Source organism: Pseudopipra pipra, chromosome 5, assembly GCF_036250125.1.
Source record: "Pseudopipra pipra isolate bDixPip1 chromosome 5, bDixPip1.hap1, whole genome shotgun sequence".
Taxonomy (NCBI): domain Eukaryota; kingdom Metazoa; phylum Chordata; class Aves; order Passeriformes; family Pipridae; genus Pseudopipra; species Pseudopipra pipra.
The window spans coordinates 53,208,450-53,227,458 of NC_087553.1; the positions used below are offsets into that span (position 1 = coordinate 53,208,450).

The 19,009-nt window shown below is 35.6% G+C and overlaps 1 protein-coding gene across 9 annotated transcripts in view; it reads right to left on the reverse strand.

Annotated features, from left to right (window-relative positions):
- The window catches only part of CADPS2 (calcium dependent secretion activator 2), a 288,094-nt gene that overhangs the window by 106,985 nt on the left and 162,100 nt on the right, over positions 1-19,009 (reverse strand). For all 9 annotated transcript variants that reach the window (XM_064656126.1, XM_064656123.1, XM_064656127.1 and 6 more), the window contains exon 9: positions 3,980-4,046. In XM_064656126.1, coding sequence (XP_064512196.1) covers positions 3,980-4,046 — 67 coding nt within the window. The remainder of the gene's footprint in view (positions 1-3,979; positions 4,047-19,009) is intronic.

Below are 19,009 nucleotides of genomic sequence, written 5' to 3' on the forward strand. Positions count from 1 at the left end.
ACCACAGCAGAAGTCTACAGGGCGGAGCAATTAAATGTAGGTATTCGAGTTTAATTAATATATTAGTTAAGCAAAGGCAGTTGTATAGGAGATAAGAATTTGAGAGACACTGTCAGGCGACTAAAACTGAGTGCCAGCTTTCCACATCAGATTTGTACATTCGCTTAAGGAGGTTGTACCAAGACCAGACTAAATATACATAAACACAAAAAAACCAACCTAGCCCATCCAGAAAATCAGATTTTCAGGTTAGTAGGGTCTCTTACAAGCAGCCAGCCCATCCTTCAGCATGACAGGCACGGCAGAATTTCACCTCACTCTTTGTGCATTGAGCCCACAGTTTTGCTTTCATTCATAGTATATGTATTTTAGAAAATAAATATATTTTGGTTTAAAGATTTTAAATTATCCCCGGGCTGGCAGGGCAGGGCTTTGAAGCTAGGGTCTAGCCAGGAGTGAGGCAGCCAGGAGCACTGGGGTAGCCTGCCCCAAACCCAGCACCAGGCACTGGGCATGGGCCAAGGCTGGACCTTGGATGTGGGGAGCTGGAGACCAGCCCTTCTGTGGCATCACTGGCGCTGGGGATGATGGCCCCGGGAGGCTAGAATGGGGTGCTGGATTGTGGACAGGGACAGTCAGGGCTGGTGGTCCCCTTGGGACCCTGACACAGGACTCATCCTCTATGCCACACCATCCGCTCTAGGCCTGACAGCAACATCACCTTGGTCACTGCTTGGTATTTCCCTGCTTATATTCCCAAGAACCATATTTGCCCTTATACACAAGCATGGAGGGAGCTGTTGGTATGTCACACACCTCTAAATCCTTTGCAATTAGCATCATATTTCATGAGAGGTTTCTTTTCTCCTCTTTTCTTGTAAACCTACAGTTTTAATTTTTGATACCTGGCACTGCAGTAAAAAAAAATTTTTCAATTATTCTACTTGGTTGAATTAAATAAACTGGCAAGCACCCACATCCATGACTCACATTTTTATGCCAACAATTCCATATAATCACACTGTACAGGCAATGTGAGCCATCAAAAGGGAAGCTATCAGACACTAATTGTGGAAATAGGATGCACATTTTTTTCATATTTCTTCAGCCACTCTATGTTTCTGAAGATAAGCTTGTGGAAGGTCTGGGCTATGTATCTTCATTTTTTAACCTTACGTCTATAACAAAACAGACATTACAGTGCTGTTGATTTTACTTTTTCAAATGTATTTCAAGTGCATGCTCTTATTTTTAAAAGAACAATCAGTCACAATCAGTGACTTCATCTTTTTGTTGAAAATCAGAAATTTTAAAGTCTCTTCACCAAAGAAACAGATACAAAAACACCAGAAAACTTTGGCAGGGGAAAAGAAAGTCTCAACAAAATAAATACAGAACTTGACTCGTTTATTTATACTTGCAATCTCTTAAACCCTTTTCCTTATGGTTATCAGTGGCTGCTATCACTTATTACAAAAAGAATCACCAGCACAATCTGAAATTACACACACTTTTTAACATACATCTATGACTGGGTTTAAGTGTACTATTAGTAGTTAATGGAGCTGTAATTAGCTTTGCCTTAGAATTCAGCAAATTAGCATAAATTCTTCATAGAGTACTTTTGGTACTTGCAAGTCAGGACTATGTATGACACATTCTCAGATAAAAACAGAATTAAGCCATCTTCTTGAATGGTAATCTTGACAAAAGAAAGGGCAATCCTCTTCCTACAACTGCATTTACCTGAATTTCATTATTTTCCAGATGTCCAAACACCTGACTACCAGCTGTTCCACCTATTTTGTAACAAAGTGGAAAAGCAACAACCTGTGCATGTATGACAGACAGGCACAGAAATGTGAACGTGACTTATGAGCAGTGTCACTAGCGGATGTCCCCATGGGGCACAAAGACCCTGTTTAATGTGCTGGGAGGAAGTGTTACTGCAAACCTGGAGGCTGACTCTGTGGTGTCTGCTACAGGGCTTCACTGGGCAGCCCACTCCAGGAGTTCAGCAGCAAGAATTAGCCTGCGTGGTTGGCATGTTTAGAAAAAAATTATCCATGAAACAAATGACTGACTTTTCAAACATTAGAACAAATGAAATTAAAATGACAGAAGTGAATCTGCATTCTGATTACTGGAGAAAGATATTATCAGACAGTAAATGAAGTAAAACACAGCAGGTCCAGCTGAGGCTTTTCACCAAACATGTTATATCCCTGCCTTTTTCTGGTTTTAAATGAATAACCTTTTAGAGAAATAACTGGATGGCAAAGGATAAAAAACAAATATAATGAAGAGGCTAACATTTTCAGATTCTATAACCTTCCTGTAACACTGATCTGTTCTTTCAGAAACCACTAACAACTTCTAATACGTGCAGCAATAATGAAGGTGCACATTACTCACATCACACTCCTAAAAATCAACATTATTCTTCTAATGTCATAACCGAGTTAAATTTGCAAAGTCTGTGTAAATCATATCGATAGCATCTGCTTTAGAACTGAATTTCACGGCCTTCATATTTTGCTATGTAAGCTAAAAGTTAATCTATAAAGGAAGACTTGTCAATGTGTCAATAATATATCAATACAACAGATTAGTTCATTACTGAATGCTTATTTCACATGTATTGACTTCAGCTTATTGTCAGTGTATGTATCACAGCTGGACTACATAAATGAGCCAGAGCTGCCTGGACCGTAAATATTGATTTAACATGGTATTTTTTATATAGCTTTCTTGAATGTATAGCTGTTTTAAAATGAAATATATTACTAAATCCCATCACAGTTGGAAAATTCCTGTAATATTCTCCTCCAGTATTTCAATTTCAGCATAGAGAGCGGAAGATAGTTAAAATTAACTTGACTGGAATAAACTGGTCTCCCAGATGACGGTTCCATATCACACTCACATAAAGACTATGTATCTCTTAGGTTTACAATTTAAAAATCAGATGACACCTGTGTCTTAGAGGAAAAGAACAAGTTCTTTGTTTTTGTGAAAGGGGTAATAAGTAGGACGAGTGTTAAAGTAAAGAATGAAGGACAAGGCAACATGTAAACTTTCTTTTTTTTTTTTCTCTGCAACTTTAAATAATTTTCTCTTCACATCCATGCCTTATATAGAGATCTTCCCAACACTGACAAATATTAATAGTCACAAAACGCCCTCCTCTCTTCACAAAGGATCTTGGTAAAATCAGAACCCAAATGACTTCTGTAAACTTTCCAACTTTTTTAACCTTATAAGCATTACTCACTGATTATCAATATGCAAGCCAATTCCCATTGAAGCCAGAAAAACACCATATTGACATCAAGCTCAGCAAGAATAATATGCAAATACTCTTGGCTTTTAACTTTAATAAAGAACTTGTTCAGTAATTTTCTTTTACATCCTTACAATTTTCATAATTGAAGAGTAGGAGGAGACCGGGTGAGTGTGATTGACAGAGTGATAAAGGAATAAGGCTTTCTAAAAAGTAGTTTAAGAAGGTTTAGTTCTTAAAAAAACCCTCACTAACAGGCTTCAACCTTTGTATGACATTTATGGAGACTCAGATTTTAAGAGTTTTCTGTCAATAAAACAAAGGATGCAGAACAGCATTCCCTGTACTTAAATTAATTAAACAGTAAGTACAATCCTTTTTGTGAAATATGACTTTATTTTAACTGAAGTGCTGGTGGAAAGCTGTCAGCAGACTATTACAGTGTCACAGAAGTTTCCTTCAGAAGTTTCCAGGTTTCAGTTGAAACATTGCTCAGTGTAGGAACCTATTTATATATATGCAAAACTTGGTAATGCTTCAGTTTACTAGGTATGTAAATTACAAAAACTAACAAGAAGCTTGGAGTAGTACTGCATACATTGCCTGGAGATACTGATTTATGAATGACTCCAAAAATCATACATAATTCATAGTCCAAGAATTCTTTTTATTAAAATTTCATGGTAGACTACTAACCTGAACAAGAACAAAGTAGCGTTTTTTCCACCGCTTCCAAACCTTCTGTCCTAGAGCATACAAATATCTGCAAAGGAAAGGGAGTATTTTTCCATTAGTATGAAGCATGACATTAGGAGGACCCAATATAAATTTGTGTATTAGTTTGCTCTACCTACTGAGCTGCTTCTTCAGTGTTGTCACATTTAAGAAGTTATTTTTTTCTTCTATTTACTCATATCATAAAAATGCAAAGAGACATCCCTTTTCACTCAAAATAACACAAAAAGCAGAAACAAATGACCTCATATTTGGGAAGACTAACCACTTACATTTCACCAATTGTGTCCGAAAAACAGAAAAAATGGCTTAAAGTAGAACACTTTTGACTACACAAAAATACTGAATGTTAGAAAAGTTAAACTCCCCAACAGCTTTTATCCTGTTTGGTTTCTACAGATTTGCTAGTGTTCATTTAGTCTGTGAGAAGTCAATTTGGTAAAATGCTCACATAACACAATGTCAGCAGACACACAAGATTAAATTTTTTTCCCAGAGTAAACTACAATCTAATTTCCTAAACAGAAGCACTTCACTATAAAGACTCTTAGATTACAACAACTCCTTGTCACCTTGGCAATTTCCAGGCTTTGAATCAGATCATGTAATGAGAAGTATCAACCAGTGAGATGAGAAAACCACAGATGCTGATACTCTGTGGTGGTAGAGGGAGCACACTCATTACCCAAGAAATTGCAGCAAGTTTTCTGGCATTATGGTGACTTTTTTTTCTGTCACTGTGATCATGTTGCACTGTTGTTAACAAAGACAGCAAGAAGAAAAGGATGAGCTGTGGGATTGTAAACAAGAGCCTATGAGTGGTAAGGATCTGATGCTTAAGACCTGTCAAGAGAGCAAAATACTACCCAAGAGCTGTCCCTTCTGGCTGGCCAGATTCTGTCAAGGGCATCTCATACGAGGTTGGTCAAAGGCAGAAAAATAACTGTTCAGACCAATGAATTCTGGCTCAACAGGGCACTCTCCAGGGCATGCTGGTACATATATTATGAAGAAATAATAACTAGGATGGGAATGGTTGGTTGGATGATTGATAGATGAACAGGAGCCTCTCTGGTAAAAGGATGAGGTCTTCTGCTTTCTGATCACTTTTGTGGCTTTGCTGCCCGATAAGTTTGTAACTCAGTTAAAAAACAGAGCAATGAACCAACATCTTACCTGAAATGGGCAAACAAAATAGGGGCAAAACCTTTTTACAACTGTCCTAGGCATAAACTCAAGCCTATTCTTTCCCACATTAGTCATCACAAAGGACAAATTTGTGTCCAAAATGAATGTTCAGCATAATGTTTATTAACCACGATGGTTTGTCAGATTAAGTAGTGGTTCCCTTGTCATTACAACACCAATGTTTGCCCTTCTTCAGCTTCTGTTACACTTAAGTTGAAGCTCTGACTCACTTGGTTACTCTGCTTTTTATTTGTATGAGGGAGAAAAAATTGGCTTTGTGTACACAATTACCAGGCTTCATGTTCTCACAGGAAAATGTCAGAAAATGAGCAACCCAAACTTAGAAACACCAAGTTAATTATTTTTCAGAATTAATGGTGTTAATGTTTTCTTTTTTTCTTAATTTCCTTTTCAATTTAATTCTATTCTGAGACTGGTACAGAAAGGTGCTTTTAAAAAAAGAGGTCTTAAAAGAACATTTGCCATAGGGAAAAGTGGGCTGCTTTTTAAATTACTTTTCATGTAAGATATACCACGTACAGGCAGAACTAACACAAGATACAGTAAATTAAAAAATAAAAAATAAGAAAGCATACAAAAAGAAATTAAATAGCAATGTGCACTTTTATTCCGCCTACAAATTACTTCCAACTAAGGTGTTAAATAAGAGTCTCCTTGGGAAACAAAAGAGTGGAACATTAGCTATCTCACTTTAAAATCTTCGGGTCTTACATAAGAGTAGGTAACAAAGGAAAATAGCATTCATGACACAAAGCTGGATTTAGTATAGAAATGCAAAGCTTTATGTTGTCTGGTTTTACAAATCACTGTAAACACAGTTATAATCTCATGTTATTAATCCCTCTTCCAGTGCCATCTCTAATGGTGACAGCTTTTTTTTAATGTAGAAAGTTTCAGCCATTTACAGGGGGTATCTCCTGTGCTCATCTTAAGTGTGCATGCTCCTGAAAGATAAAGAGATTAATTCTTACTCAAGAGTCTAACATTTACATCTGGAAGGACCCAAATATTCTAGACTTCTAGAATCTTCTTTGAACTTCTTTTTCTGTAGAAACTGCAGCTGATGTCTAGAACAGAAAAAAATCTCCAATAGCCAGTTTGCAGAATTAAATGAGACTTGGGTTTCTCAGCTGGAGCAGAAATTACTAGGTTAACAGACTCAGAAGTCAGCTAAATCCCAGAGCTAAGCTGAGGAATGTTTTATTTTTAAGATGGGGAATTGCACCATTTTTCATGGGTCTCAGTTGAAGAATGTTTTGTTTTTAAGATGGGGAATTGCATTATTTTTCATGAGTCTCAGGTAAATGTCAGTACCACAAACCAGAACAGACCCTCACAGTCATGAACTCACACAACTGCAGCCTGCTATTTCTCTACCCATACGTGTAGCTGTATTCACCCATCAGTTCCACTCACTCTCTCCATCCAAAAAAAATGTGCACAAGATGCACAGCGTCAATTGTTCAGACTATTTTAAGCAGGAACAAGAAACACAGAACAGCCATTCATTCAAATACTTTACCTTTCTTCAGGTAAAATATTATGTTCAATACAAAGAAGAAACTGATATTCAGAAGAAGCCAATTCCATATTTCTAAACATTAACCACACCATTTGCTTCAATTTTTCTCACTCTAATTTGGGTTCCAAAGTTGGGATCATCTAAAATAATTCTTTAATTACTACAGTTCAGCCATGCAGAAGGAAGGAAGACACTGAAATACTTCCCCTATATCTGAACACAGCAATAGTAATTGCTTAGATTTATTTTGACTTTTCTGTAAGATCATGTTTTGAGAATGTTTAATAAATAGACTGACAAGAAGCTCGGAAACATTGGGATTTTGATGCACTTTGAAACATATTCAGATGGCAGACTTTTATTCTGTAAAAATATATGAATATAATAAATGAGATATACACACATAATTTCTGTGTCTGTACATATGCACACTAGAAAGAATATTTATAGTTTGTATGTACATTTGTGGTTGCCTTCTTCAGTGTTTTGATATTACTCACATAATTTCCAGTAACTTAAGACTAATATACCTGTTTTTATACAGCACATAGAAAAAAGGACCTTGATCAAACATTTTGAGTATTTAAGTGTGACCCCAGTGTGAAGATTTTCTAGCAGTTTTGTAGTAATGTGAAAATGCAACCAAATGTACAAACTCTGCAATCACTTTTTTTAGACTTTTTCTCTTATAAACAGTTCTGCAATCTTCTTTTCTTCAACATTAATACTGCTTTTTTTCTCTTCATTCACTCCCAAATAAAAACCTAAAAATTTGATTTCTATGAAGCCACAGATTTACATGATTATACTTCACAATGCTTATAATATGGTACCAAAAAAACCCATTTAATACTTAAAGTTAATTTTCCTGGAAAACAAGTAAAAATACAAGAAATTACTTTTCCACTACAAAATACAGAAAGACCTGGATAAAAACATTTTATACATCATCTCATCTCAGTCAATACAATTTTCTTCTCCAGAAATGGAACAAACAAAATGAACATCCATTTTCTTTAAAAAGTCTGGGCATCCCTATATTGTAAATACATAAATGTTGAATAGCTTTCAAAGTATATTTCCTTTTGCTACCAAAACGCAAAATCACACTGCTAAATATTATAGTTTAGTTTCAATTATGTGATGGCATACACAGGAAAGATGATGGCAGCTTATTTGCTCTAAGTCCTCACCTCACTGGAAGACTGCAGGGTTTTACTTTTTGATGAAAAAAATAAGCACTAATGAATAGCTGAAAAACATAATTTTGTGTGGAATACTGGAGCTATTCACTGATGGAGAAATGAGAATGGACTTATTACTTCTACAGAGATCATTTTTAGACCAGCCTTTTTATTCTAAGGAATGAAGCAATCTATCTACATCTTGAATGATAAATTCTCTACTTGTAAAAGGCTTCATTTATCACAAACAATGAAAAAAATATAGAAAGAAAAATCAATACATGTAGCAGTTTAGTCCAGCAAAGGCCTTTCTTAAAGAGAAACCTCAGTCAAGGTTGAAAGAGCAATTAATGCAGTCTCAAAAATCTGGGCCACTCTGATAGAGTTCGGTTAACATGTGGCAGAAGTAATCATCCACTTGTGAAAATGATTTTCAGTTCATTCTCAAACACCTTTCAGACACTCATGATCCCATTTAACTGACAACAATACAGGCTATCCGTGGGCATCATTGCATTCGCTGAGAGAGCCAATGGAGACCAAATGCCCACAGGCACTTTCAGTCATCCCTGTGCCTTGCATAAAAGGAATCTTCCCAGCACTGCATTCCTTCTTTTATTTAACCCCGAAAGATTAAGAAATTTTTTTGTCTTCAGTTGAGGACGAGAGAGAAAACTGATTCAAGACAACAATATGACCTAGGTCATAAGAAACCTAGCTGTAAACATTCTCAGATTCATTTTAGTACTTTCTGTGCTCTTGAGAAAGAGAACTAAATAAGCCTTCAACAGATGGAATGAAAAAAATCAGCCTAAACTACTGTAATTATGCCTGCTAAGGATAAAGAAATGTTGAAGAATGTCAAGTAATACAAACATCACAGCCACAGAAAACAGTTCCATTTATTCCAATTAGCAAGATACTCATAATATGAACAGGACAATGTGTGGCTTTTTTCCTGATAAACAACTTTTCACTTACAGTATAAATGGTTATTGGTATGCTGGCAGATCAGATATCCCTAGATTCTTTAACAGTGATATTTTACTAAACTCCAGAGTGCTTCAACATTCGTGAATATGCATGCTAGTACTTATGGAACCTGTGAAGTAACTACAATGGCAACTTGAGAATTATTAATCCAATTTATGTCATATCATGAAACCTATTTGGTATGTAAAGTGTAACTGTTTAAGAAGACAGAAGAACATCCTTTAGCCTCAAGAGAATTCCAGCAACAAAATAACTAAATCCTTTAGATGCAACATAAATGTAGAAAGCACTCTAATTCTAATGTAAGTTAACTGCAATGTAAATAGGTAATGCAGCACAACAGCAAAACAGCTGGTGCTGAGGAGCAGACATCCACTCTCTGCTTTTTGATGCAGTTTACTTTGGACTAGCTCTAGTCTCAACCCATGGACAAAATAGCTACCAGTGGTTTGCAGCATATACAGGTACACCCCTGGAGCTCAACTCTTGGTTAAATTTAATCAAAAAAGATAATAAGCTGTGAACAGAAAAGCACAGTAAGGAGGAACAACTAAGAGATTGGTTTTCAAAGTGAAAATCTGAATTTAAATGCTGATGTTGGTTTAGTATAAAAAGTTTCAATGACATCGCTCTCCCCTAACCGTTCACTTTAGCGGTGGAAACTATTATTTACATTGACAGACCTTAAATAACTCAGAAGCATCTGAGCACCCAGAGGTAGTCAAGTATCCAGCCTACACATCTTCATGTCACTGGAAGCACATGACACTGCAATTACATAGAAAAACAAGGAAAAACTGATGACCATTTTTCCGGTCAGGGAGTGATATCATTTGTGATCTAGAAAGTCTAAATGAAGGACCTGTTAGTATGAAAGATTTACTTTTGTTTCTTGGTCATACTCATCCACTCACGGAAACAGTAAAAAGGTGTTGAAAACTTTGGTGGCGGAGGCCAGTAAAAGCATGAACTCTTTTAGGAATGATAATTGGTTTTGGTTATCTCTGGGTGGTTACATATTTCATGTATTTCTTTTCACTGGTATTTTTGAATTGATATAATTTTAATTTCCTAAAGAATACAGACCTCAGCAAAGCTAATTTTTTTGTAATAAAATATATAAGAAGAACAAGATGCATACACTTTTTATCCTGAAGACTGTAAATTCTAAGTATTTTCATAACATTTGTTGTCATCATTGTGAATAGGTATTTTGAAGTACTTATGAAGTAGCCTAAAGGGTCTGATCTAGCAAAGGCATGAGAAGGTATGTTACACCTGGTATCCTGATTTGTGATTTGAAAAGAAGCACAAAAATTATGACATTGAATCAGTCTAGCACCTTTCTTTAATTTGTGCACGCAGAATATGTTTATTCAGAATGTTATGATGTTTTAAAACTAATTTTTAAAATCCTTGACAATGAGATTCTTTAAAAAATCCCTAAAAGAATTCAATTAAAACCACCATTTAAAAACATCACCAAAGATTTGAAACAAATCAGTTTACCAAGTCCTCACTTACATAGGATTGTTCCCTTAATAGGAACATTTTGTGACACTTGAGGAGTGCTTTATAAACCAAGCAATTACTCCTCGCAACATGTCCAGTGCAGGAGGTTAGCAATACCACATTAATTTCTGTGGGAAAGAAACCAAAGCGGAAAAGAGCAAGACTGTTCAGAACTTGAGGTCCTTGTGCACCAGAAAAAAACATCCAGGAAAGTCTCACAACAGCCCTTATCTTCCAGACACTGGAAAACGCATTTCAGAAGCCTGTAAAATTGATCAGTCTTTTAACTCCCTGTGTCAAAACATGCAACTCATTTATGAATTTAAAAAAAGTGAAAAGAAAATATTTCAAAGGGAACCAGCAAATTAAACATGTTTGTCTTTGCAATCCACTATGCCACTTTCAGTGAATATGTTTCCCCTGCACCTTGTATGGATCCAGTGTGCTTAGGGTATATTTCATTTTCAGAACTTTGCAGATTACCCTTCTGCAGAAACCCTTTTGTTTCCATGGGCTCTACCAGATCCTGGCAGTGCAAAGACTCCAAATTTAGCCATTGTAATTAGTTGCCTGAAAAGACATACATGAAGGAGGCTTTCGGTACCTAGGCACCATGAAAAGTTGATAATGTGACATTCATGGAAAATGTTTGCCATCTGACAGAAGTATTCATTCTAAAGCACAATTCAGAATAGTGAATCTTAGTTTGTTCTTTTCAGCCAATGCTATGAGGTAAAACTTCTGTGAATCCAATGACAATGTAGTTGATAACGAACAGAGACTACACTGACTGTAAAGATTTCAAAATGTTTGGCACACTGGGCAGAAAACAATTCTTTTTAGTTATGCTACTATAGAGCCATCCAGAATGAAAAGTGCTAGAACAAAAGTGGGGAAAATGCAGTTACCTTCCTGGAATTCATATACAATCTTCCCATGTTGCAGAAATAACAAGCTTTTTATTGGGAACTCTGTTATTTTCTTCCAGATTAAAATTTTGACACTTCAGTCACTGAAAAACTAAGAATACCACTTCTCTTTCCATCCAACATACAGAAGCAGAAAAACATAATGCTGCCTGCATATCAGTGGTGTGGACTGTCTCCATCATATCTCTAGCACCTTTAAGGAATGTAGGAACAGTGCCAGACATTAATTTCTGCTCTCACACAGCAATGCAACTGTTATAGCTTGTTTCCATGAACGCAAATTAGGTAAATTTCATTGTGCATTTTAGGCATTCCTGGACAGACTGTAGAAAAAATATTTAATTGCACTGAATGTTTGTATATGCAGTCATAATCTGCTCAGAAAGTCCTTGGTCTGCAGATGAGCGGAGTCTGGAAGAGTACTGAGACTACTCTTATAAACTTTCCCAGTCATTTGCTGTTGGCCACAGTGGGAGACGTGATATTGGGTTATATGAATATTTGGTCTAAAACAGCAAGGCTAATCTTATATTCTGATAGAGCCATTCTGCCTCAGGAAACTGAGTGGTGCAGAACAACTGTAAGTGATCCTTTCATCAAAAGTTAGAGTAAAAAAACCACTTTTATACTCCTGGCTATCTTTTGACGACAATACAAAGGTAAAAACAAGGAAGAAAGCTTTTATGGTATGACCCAGCCAATCAGTTCCCTGAAAATATCCATTTTTAAGAAGCTTTTTATACAGAACACATGTAGAATTTTAAAGATGCCAAAGAAACAAAAAGTCTTCTGACTCCATGTCACTTTGTCTCTTTCGAAGAAACTTCTCTCCAAAAGAATGTAGAAGTGGCCACCCAAAAGCCAGGCCTGTACCTTGTTCTCATCAGGGTGTGGAGGGAAGTATGCAGTTATACACCCCCAGAAATTTCTCATATACTCATGCTATTACTGTCTCTAGGAGTTTCTTTATCTAAAAATGGTGTCTCTGTGTTTATAACTTTTTAATGGATTTTTGTTTCAATTAATTTCCATAATGTTTTTCTTAAACATTTTAAACTTTCAAAATCTACACCTAGTAGCACAGTTCCACACCTCAACTACCTGTGCCTGGAAGCAGCTCTTTTGGCTAACTCTGAAACTGGCACCCATTGGTAATATTTAGCAATTGTCTTTTGGCATTGGAAGAGACAGCTTCCAGTGTACAGTAATTTGAATTAGAACCATTAATGTGATTGGATGTTTATCCTTGGAAATGCCACATAGAAGCAAACAATGTAAAAGTGAATTCCACAGGACTTACTCTAGAAAACAACAGAAATGCATCACTGGAAAATATATTCCCTTTGAGAAAGTTATTTAAGTATTCCCTCATGGAATTCAGGATTTTTAAAATGGATTAATAGAATTAGGAAAAAAAAAATTTCCTAACATGGTTTTGTTCTGGGTGGTGGTTACGGAAAAAAAGGTGCTATGCAAGAAAGATATAAGCTTAAAACAGCAGCACAGATTTGCAAGTTCTTTATTGTATTAAATACGCAGAAAGTAAAATGTTCAAATGCTCTGTCCCTCCACTGGAGTTATTAAACTGTAGCTGATTTGTGGTTGGAGCTGTAGGAGGACTTCAGGAATACAGAATTTACCATCTGTGAGGGAACATCAGAGCCATCTCCTGGGATCAGTCCATTGCTGCTGCACAGGATTGCTCTGACAAGTAACTGTCTACCTAAAATAGCAATACTACAATGATATTCAACTCTAAAACTGCTGTTACATAAAAATTAAAAAAAAGTGAAATTCATAAAATCTAAGAGAAAATAGAAGTGAGATTAATTTAGCTTCTGGAATATAATCACATTGCCATCTTCTCCCTTAATTTAACCATGCTGCCCTCCTGTGGATGTCAGGATATGTATAACGCCATGGCCCAGACTAAGAAAATCTAGCTCAAATTGATGCCTGTTACCTGCTTGTGACAGATTTGAAGAGGAAAGAAAATGCCACTGTGTAATCACAAAAAGTGGTTAAGTTAAACTTCAGGGCAAGGATTGTAAAACCTGTATTTCAAATAATTTTAAAATGAGTATTTTAAATAAGTAGAATGTGATATTATTCCACAAAGCATGTCTCTGTGGGAGCATACATATTAATAATACATTTATTCTCAAATTAAGGGGAGCAGATTGATTGCATAATGATGAATTACTTTATCTGTTGAAGTGCCAACACAGTTGAACACATATATTAGAAAGATTATCCAACAACTCAAAAAGCATAGAAATTATTCACAAAACTATCAGTATTTGGTAAACCAAAAAAGTGCTATTAGTTAAATTGTAATCTTTTTTTGCCTGGTATAGAGATACCAAATACATCTTGAGAAATTAGTGAGTCACAAATATGTTACATTTTTAAAGAAAAATATAAAAAATGGTGTGGCATAGAAGAATCTAAAATTAAGGAGAGGTCTATAAGCAATTATTCAAAGAAATTATCTCACACAGAAAAAAAATATTTTTTGATAATTACATTTCCATAAAGTCTCTGTTTTCATAAGCTCTGTTACTAATTAACTGGAAATTAATATTATGAACTAAAATGTTTATATAACTTGAGCTCCTCTATACTCAGAGTTGTCAGATTCCACTACAGAACAGATCCCAAAACCACCAGAGTACAACAGCTCCAGTTACACAGCACTGCTGGTTTTCTTCCAGACTAAATTTGTAAATGCTGAGAAATTATGCTTAAAGTCATAATGATAAACAATGTTTTAAAATAGACTTTTCTTTCTGAAGAAACACTAAAGTTTTAAAAACTACAAAAGGTAGAGTTATTTTCTGATGCTAAAATATATTGTTGGGAAATAAACACTTTTTCTTTAGAATCTTTTTTTGTCTTTAACTCAGTAACAAAATGAAAAGTGAAATGCTAAATTTTAAATCAAGCCACTCTGTCAAAATATTTTATATATTGTTGAAAAGACTTTGAAATAAATAAAAAGTCTCAGAATTGTGAAAAAATCATAAGAAAATCTTTTGGACAAGAAAGACAAGATATTTAGTATCGTCACATGCCATTTTGTGCCAATTAGCGAAGTTGGTAACATGGCATATCAATAAAAACCCAATTGACCTAAGTAGCAGGACTAATTAAATGAAGTAAGGTAATTAAAAGCTTCTCAATATATAATAAAAAATTATGGCTGAAAGTGTTCCATAATGTTGTCTTTTTATCTGCTTTTCTGCTGAGTTTTAATCAGTGTATCTATATGCATAAAAGATAGTGTCCAGATGTTAACGTGTTGGTGGCAGGAATCAGGTGTTCAATTAAAATATATTGAGTGTGCAAGAAAAAACCTCAAACCTTCCATTAAGGAGAATACATACAGCTCAATTAAAAATGAATGTAGCATTTGTGATTAAGTTGAACACTCACATTCTATAATGGCAATAAAATTTTACATGATATGATTACTTTATTAACTTAATCATACAATTCTAATCTAAGGATCAGTTATTTCCTGTTTACAAATGGATCCATTGCTTCTCAACACACAAAATAATGGTAAAGCTGCATTTACACAAATTGTTGGTTCCTCTCCTCTGATTCTTCTTCATTTTCACAAACAGTGAATTAAAAAAAGCAACTGCAACATCTGTAACGTTTTTAGAGATCATAGCCTAGCATGTGTTTTCAGCTACTGGCATTATTTTTAATATTTAATATCAGTCCCAGTTTTGTTGCTTGCATAACACCTTCAATTTAATTTGGATGCATTCATTACTCAGAATGTGTTTCTAAATGGCTTGACTGAAAGATCTGTAAAATGACATCCTCCGCCCATGTCATGTGGTATTGGTTCCTGGCCTATTGCTCTTAATCTAAATGGAATCATTCCGTAGTCTAAGTATTCAGATTGTTGCTTCAGATCTTAGCTTGCCCTTCAAAGCCATTCTATCATTCTATGATTCACTTACCAGCTTTCTTTTATCCTTTACACATACAGTGAAAAAAACCCAAACCTCACACGTTATGAAAAGACAAAGCAATACTACATCGCTGAACAGACACAAAGTTAATTTAGGAGGGGATTAAATTAAAACAGGTTTGTGACAGTAAGCACGCAGAAAAGACTATTTGCAGTGCAGGGTGAACTCTTCTTTACAGGTTTTATTTAAAGAAAAAGACAGAGTGAGCCAACTCTGTATGAAAGCATCACTAGACTGATGACATTGTAGAAACTGCCAGCCTGCCAAAGTGATGCCTATTTAAGAATGTGAGAGGTACTCAAGGACCCTGACAAGACAGTACAGTATTGGACTGCTAACACAATTGTGTTGACATTTAACAGGACACGGACTATTTAAAGGGAGATGGCTGTGACAAATATACTATTTGAGCAAAGCAAGAGTAGTGCAGGGCCATGAGGACTCTCCTATTATGTTGAAATAAATGCAACACTGCAATAATTGAAATTATATTACTGTGGAGTAAAAAACCCAAAACCACTTAATTGAATTTATAAGAAATTAGCTCTGCTTTTACATCCAATTTTGTGTTAGAACTATTTTTGCCCATACAGAAGAGCATATTATGAGTTGAAATCCACCCTCAGACCCAGGGACACATAGGGAGAATTCGACTGGTTACATACTATTAGTATTTAAAATTAATTTTTCTGTCATACCTTTGATTTTGCAACTGTTTATATTCCAAAAGACAAAGATTAGGTGAATTTTACCTTCCTACAAGTAACAGATGGATAGGGCAAGAGACAGAAGGACATAACAGGTAGGTGGCATGCCCCCATCCTTGCAGCTAATAGTACTGGCACTCTCTGTATTGAAATAATGCCAGGCCATGACAGTCCATATGCAATGTCAATGTACGTCAGGTGAAAATAACTCTCTCTTAAATTCACAGATTAGTGTATGTTATCAAGAAACAAGTCAGATCACCTGACAAAAGGCTACTGAGTAAACTGCATCTTTCACCTACATGAGATGTGTGCTATGCTCATTTGTAGCACATATATAGAGTAAAGCGATATAAAAAAACATCTAAACCAATTATTTCAATGATGTTCCGTCCTGCATTCTGGGAAAATAAAAATATTGCTTAGGTGACTATGTACAGTAATAATGTTATTAGGAATATCACAATCAGTTACATCTCCATTACTACTGACTCATGCACGTAAGGGAAGTTTCTAGACACCTTTCAAAAGGAACTTAGATGGCAAAAAGTTAAAAAATTTTATATGAAATAAGTAAAAATATAGTACAAAATAAACAAATATAGTCTAGCATATAAAATACTTGCATGCAATTTCATTCCAATGATGCTGTCAGTATATTTGGGTGCATTTACAGAGTAGCAAATTTAAGCAAAACTAAAATTCAGATTTTGCCATGAATGATACTTTTGCAAAGCTATGGGAACAATGTAACAATAACATAAAGAAATTTATGCAGAAAAAGCCAACTTGAAATTTCCAGTGACCAGACTCCCCTCGATTATGTTGTAGAGTTACTGGGAAGTTCCCAATACTTTGAACTTATTATTGCAAATTTCAGAACACTTCTGATGTGATAAATTTATTCATCATTTATTGTATTAATAATAAGCAGCTTACTCTATGCTTTCATTTTAGTAAGGCAAATGATGCATAGGAAAAAAAAAATGACCTGCCTATATTTCACTTCATGTACATGAAACTACTCTGATCATGATCTTCCCTGTGAGGACCTAGAAGGCACACATTTTGCTACAGCCAGACAACATTTATTTTTTTAATACTACCTTCAATCCACATAGGACTGACTGGTCAGCCCACTTATTCTTCTTACTTGATAGTAAGAACACTTACATGCAAATGAAACTTAAACCAAAGTTATTAGTTACTGTTTTAGAAGAAAAATCAGTTGCAAATCACAGTATTTTCTCAATTCCTCCCGTACAATTTCATGAACTTAAGGCCTATTTTCAGTAAAATGTTAGCACATCATTTTGCCACCAGCTAAGTTACCACCAGCTTTGTTATTTTAATTAGAATATAGAAAAAAATCTTTTTTTCACATGAATAGCTCTCTGAAGTTTTGATTTGAGCGTTTCCAATAACAGGCAAGACTCTGTTTAGATTGTACTCTTTATATTTTTAAAAAAATCTTATAAAGCCAATATTTACAAGCACAATTGTAAGATTTCACACAAAAACATGTATTTCATCTATTTTCAGGATTGAACCCTTACCTGAACCCTTGACATGGGCATCAAAGGAAGCTGTTGCCCAGTTTTGCCCAACTACTTTCAGGTACTTTAAAGAAGTACCTAAAGAAAAAAAGGGTTTATCTACATTGGTAACTTAGTCTGAGTAAGGAGTGTGCTTTTGAAGAAAATCTCTTCATTGTCCCCCAGTTGCAGCACTTGGTTCACACTGCAGAATTGAATCAGAGCACGTGAATCAGATTCCTCTTGCATTAAATGAAATCAGGTACTGTGCTCAGCTAGTGCACCCCACATATTCCAGCCACTAAAGGGCTGGAAGTCTAGGATAAGACCTGACAGAGACTGAACTAAATCCCCAGAAAAGCATCTAAGGTCCTCCACAATCACTGAGCCACTTTACAGATCTGTCTGGGCACACTTCACACTTGGCTCCCTTTGTAGTCAAGGAGACACATGCCAAACACAGTTCAGGTTTTCCAGACTACCACCTCTTTGTATTGGGTAGCATAATTTTGGTAGCCATCAGTGGCTAAAAATCCTTCATAGGTACCTTAGACAAGTCCAGGTTACTGCGCTTTGAACCATTCATACTTCAATTCTTCTTTCTCCATGATAGGGTTATGACATGCAACCTGCCATCTTGGTAGAGGGCTTAATTTTATCCTACTGCTGCATCAAGTGCCTGCTGCTAGAAGGTACTCAGTTGACCAGGCTCTCTCTCTCAGTGATACTGCATTCAAATTTGCTCAAGTGATATAGCCATGAATTAGGTATCAGCCACATAAACTATGCTGACAAGTCCTCAGTGATGCTGCAGTACAGCTCATAACCATCTTGACGGCCTGAAAAGTAATCTGTTCTCTAACATGATGCACTGAAAATTGTTGCCAAGGTTTTTTTCACTTCTTTTTTGTCTCATACATGCATACAAAGACCAGGAAGTTGAGATGGAGAGAGTTTTAAAGTTGAGAATTGCAGACAAAAATTTGATAGTATAGATCAGAAAAGTCTACCTAGCCATTCCATGGGTCACTGAGATGCTTGGTCATATGTTCTCAGATATTGCATGATAAGAAGAAATTAACTGGCGTTTACGCATGAATGCGAGGCACCATTAAGGTAAACCATAAGAAATAATCCATGCCAAAAGAATAAGAGTTTAGGATGCAGTGAGACTGTGACATAACTGCATTAAAGAAAGCTGAAAAGAGAACAAGGTACAAAATCCAGTATACAGGAAACAGACAGGTACCAATATGAGCAAGGCACTCCAACCGATAATTTTGTGAGGCTCAATAAGGATTTTAGCAAAGATGAATTAAAGAAGGATCTGACACACATGCAGTACTGATTATGGGCATTCTCTATATCTAATCAATTATGCATACTCAATCCTAGTGAAGGCAAGAAAATA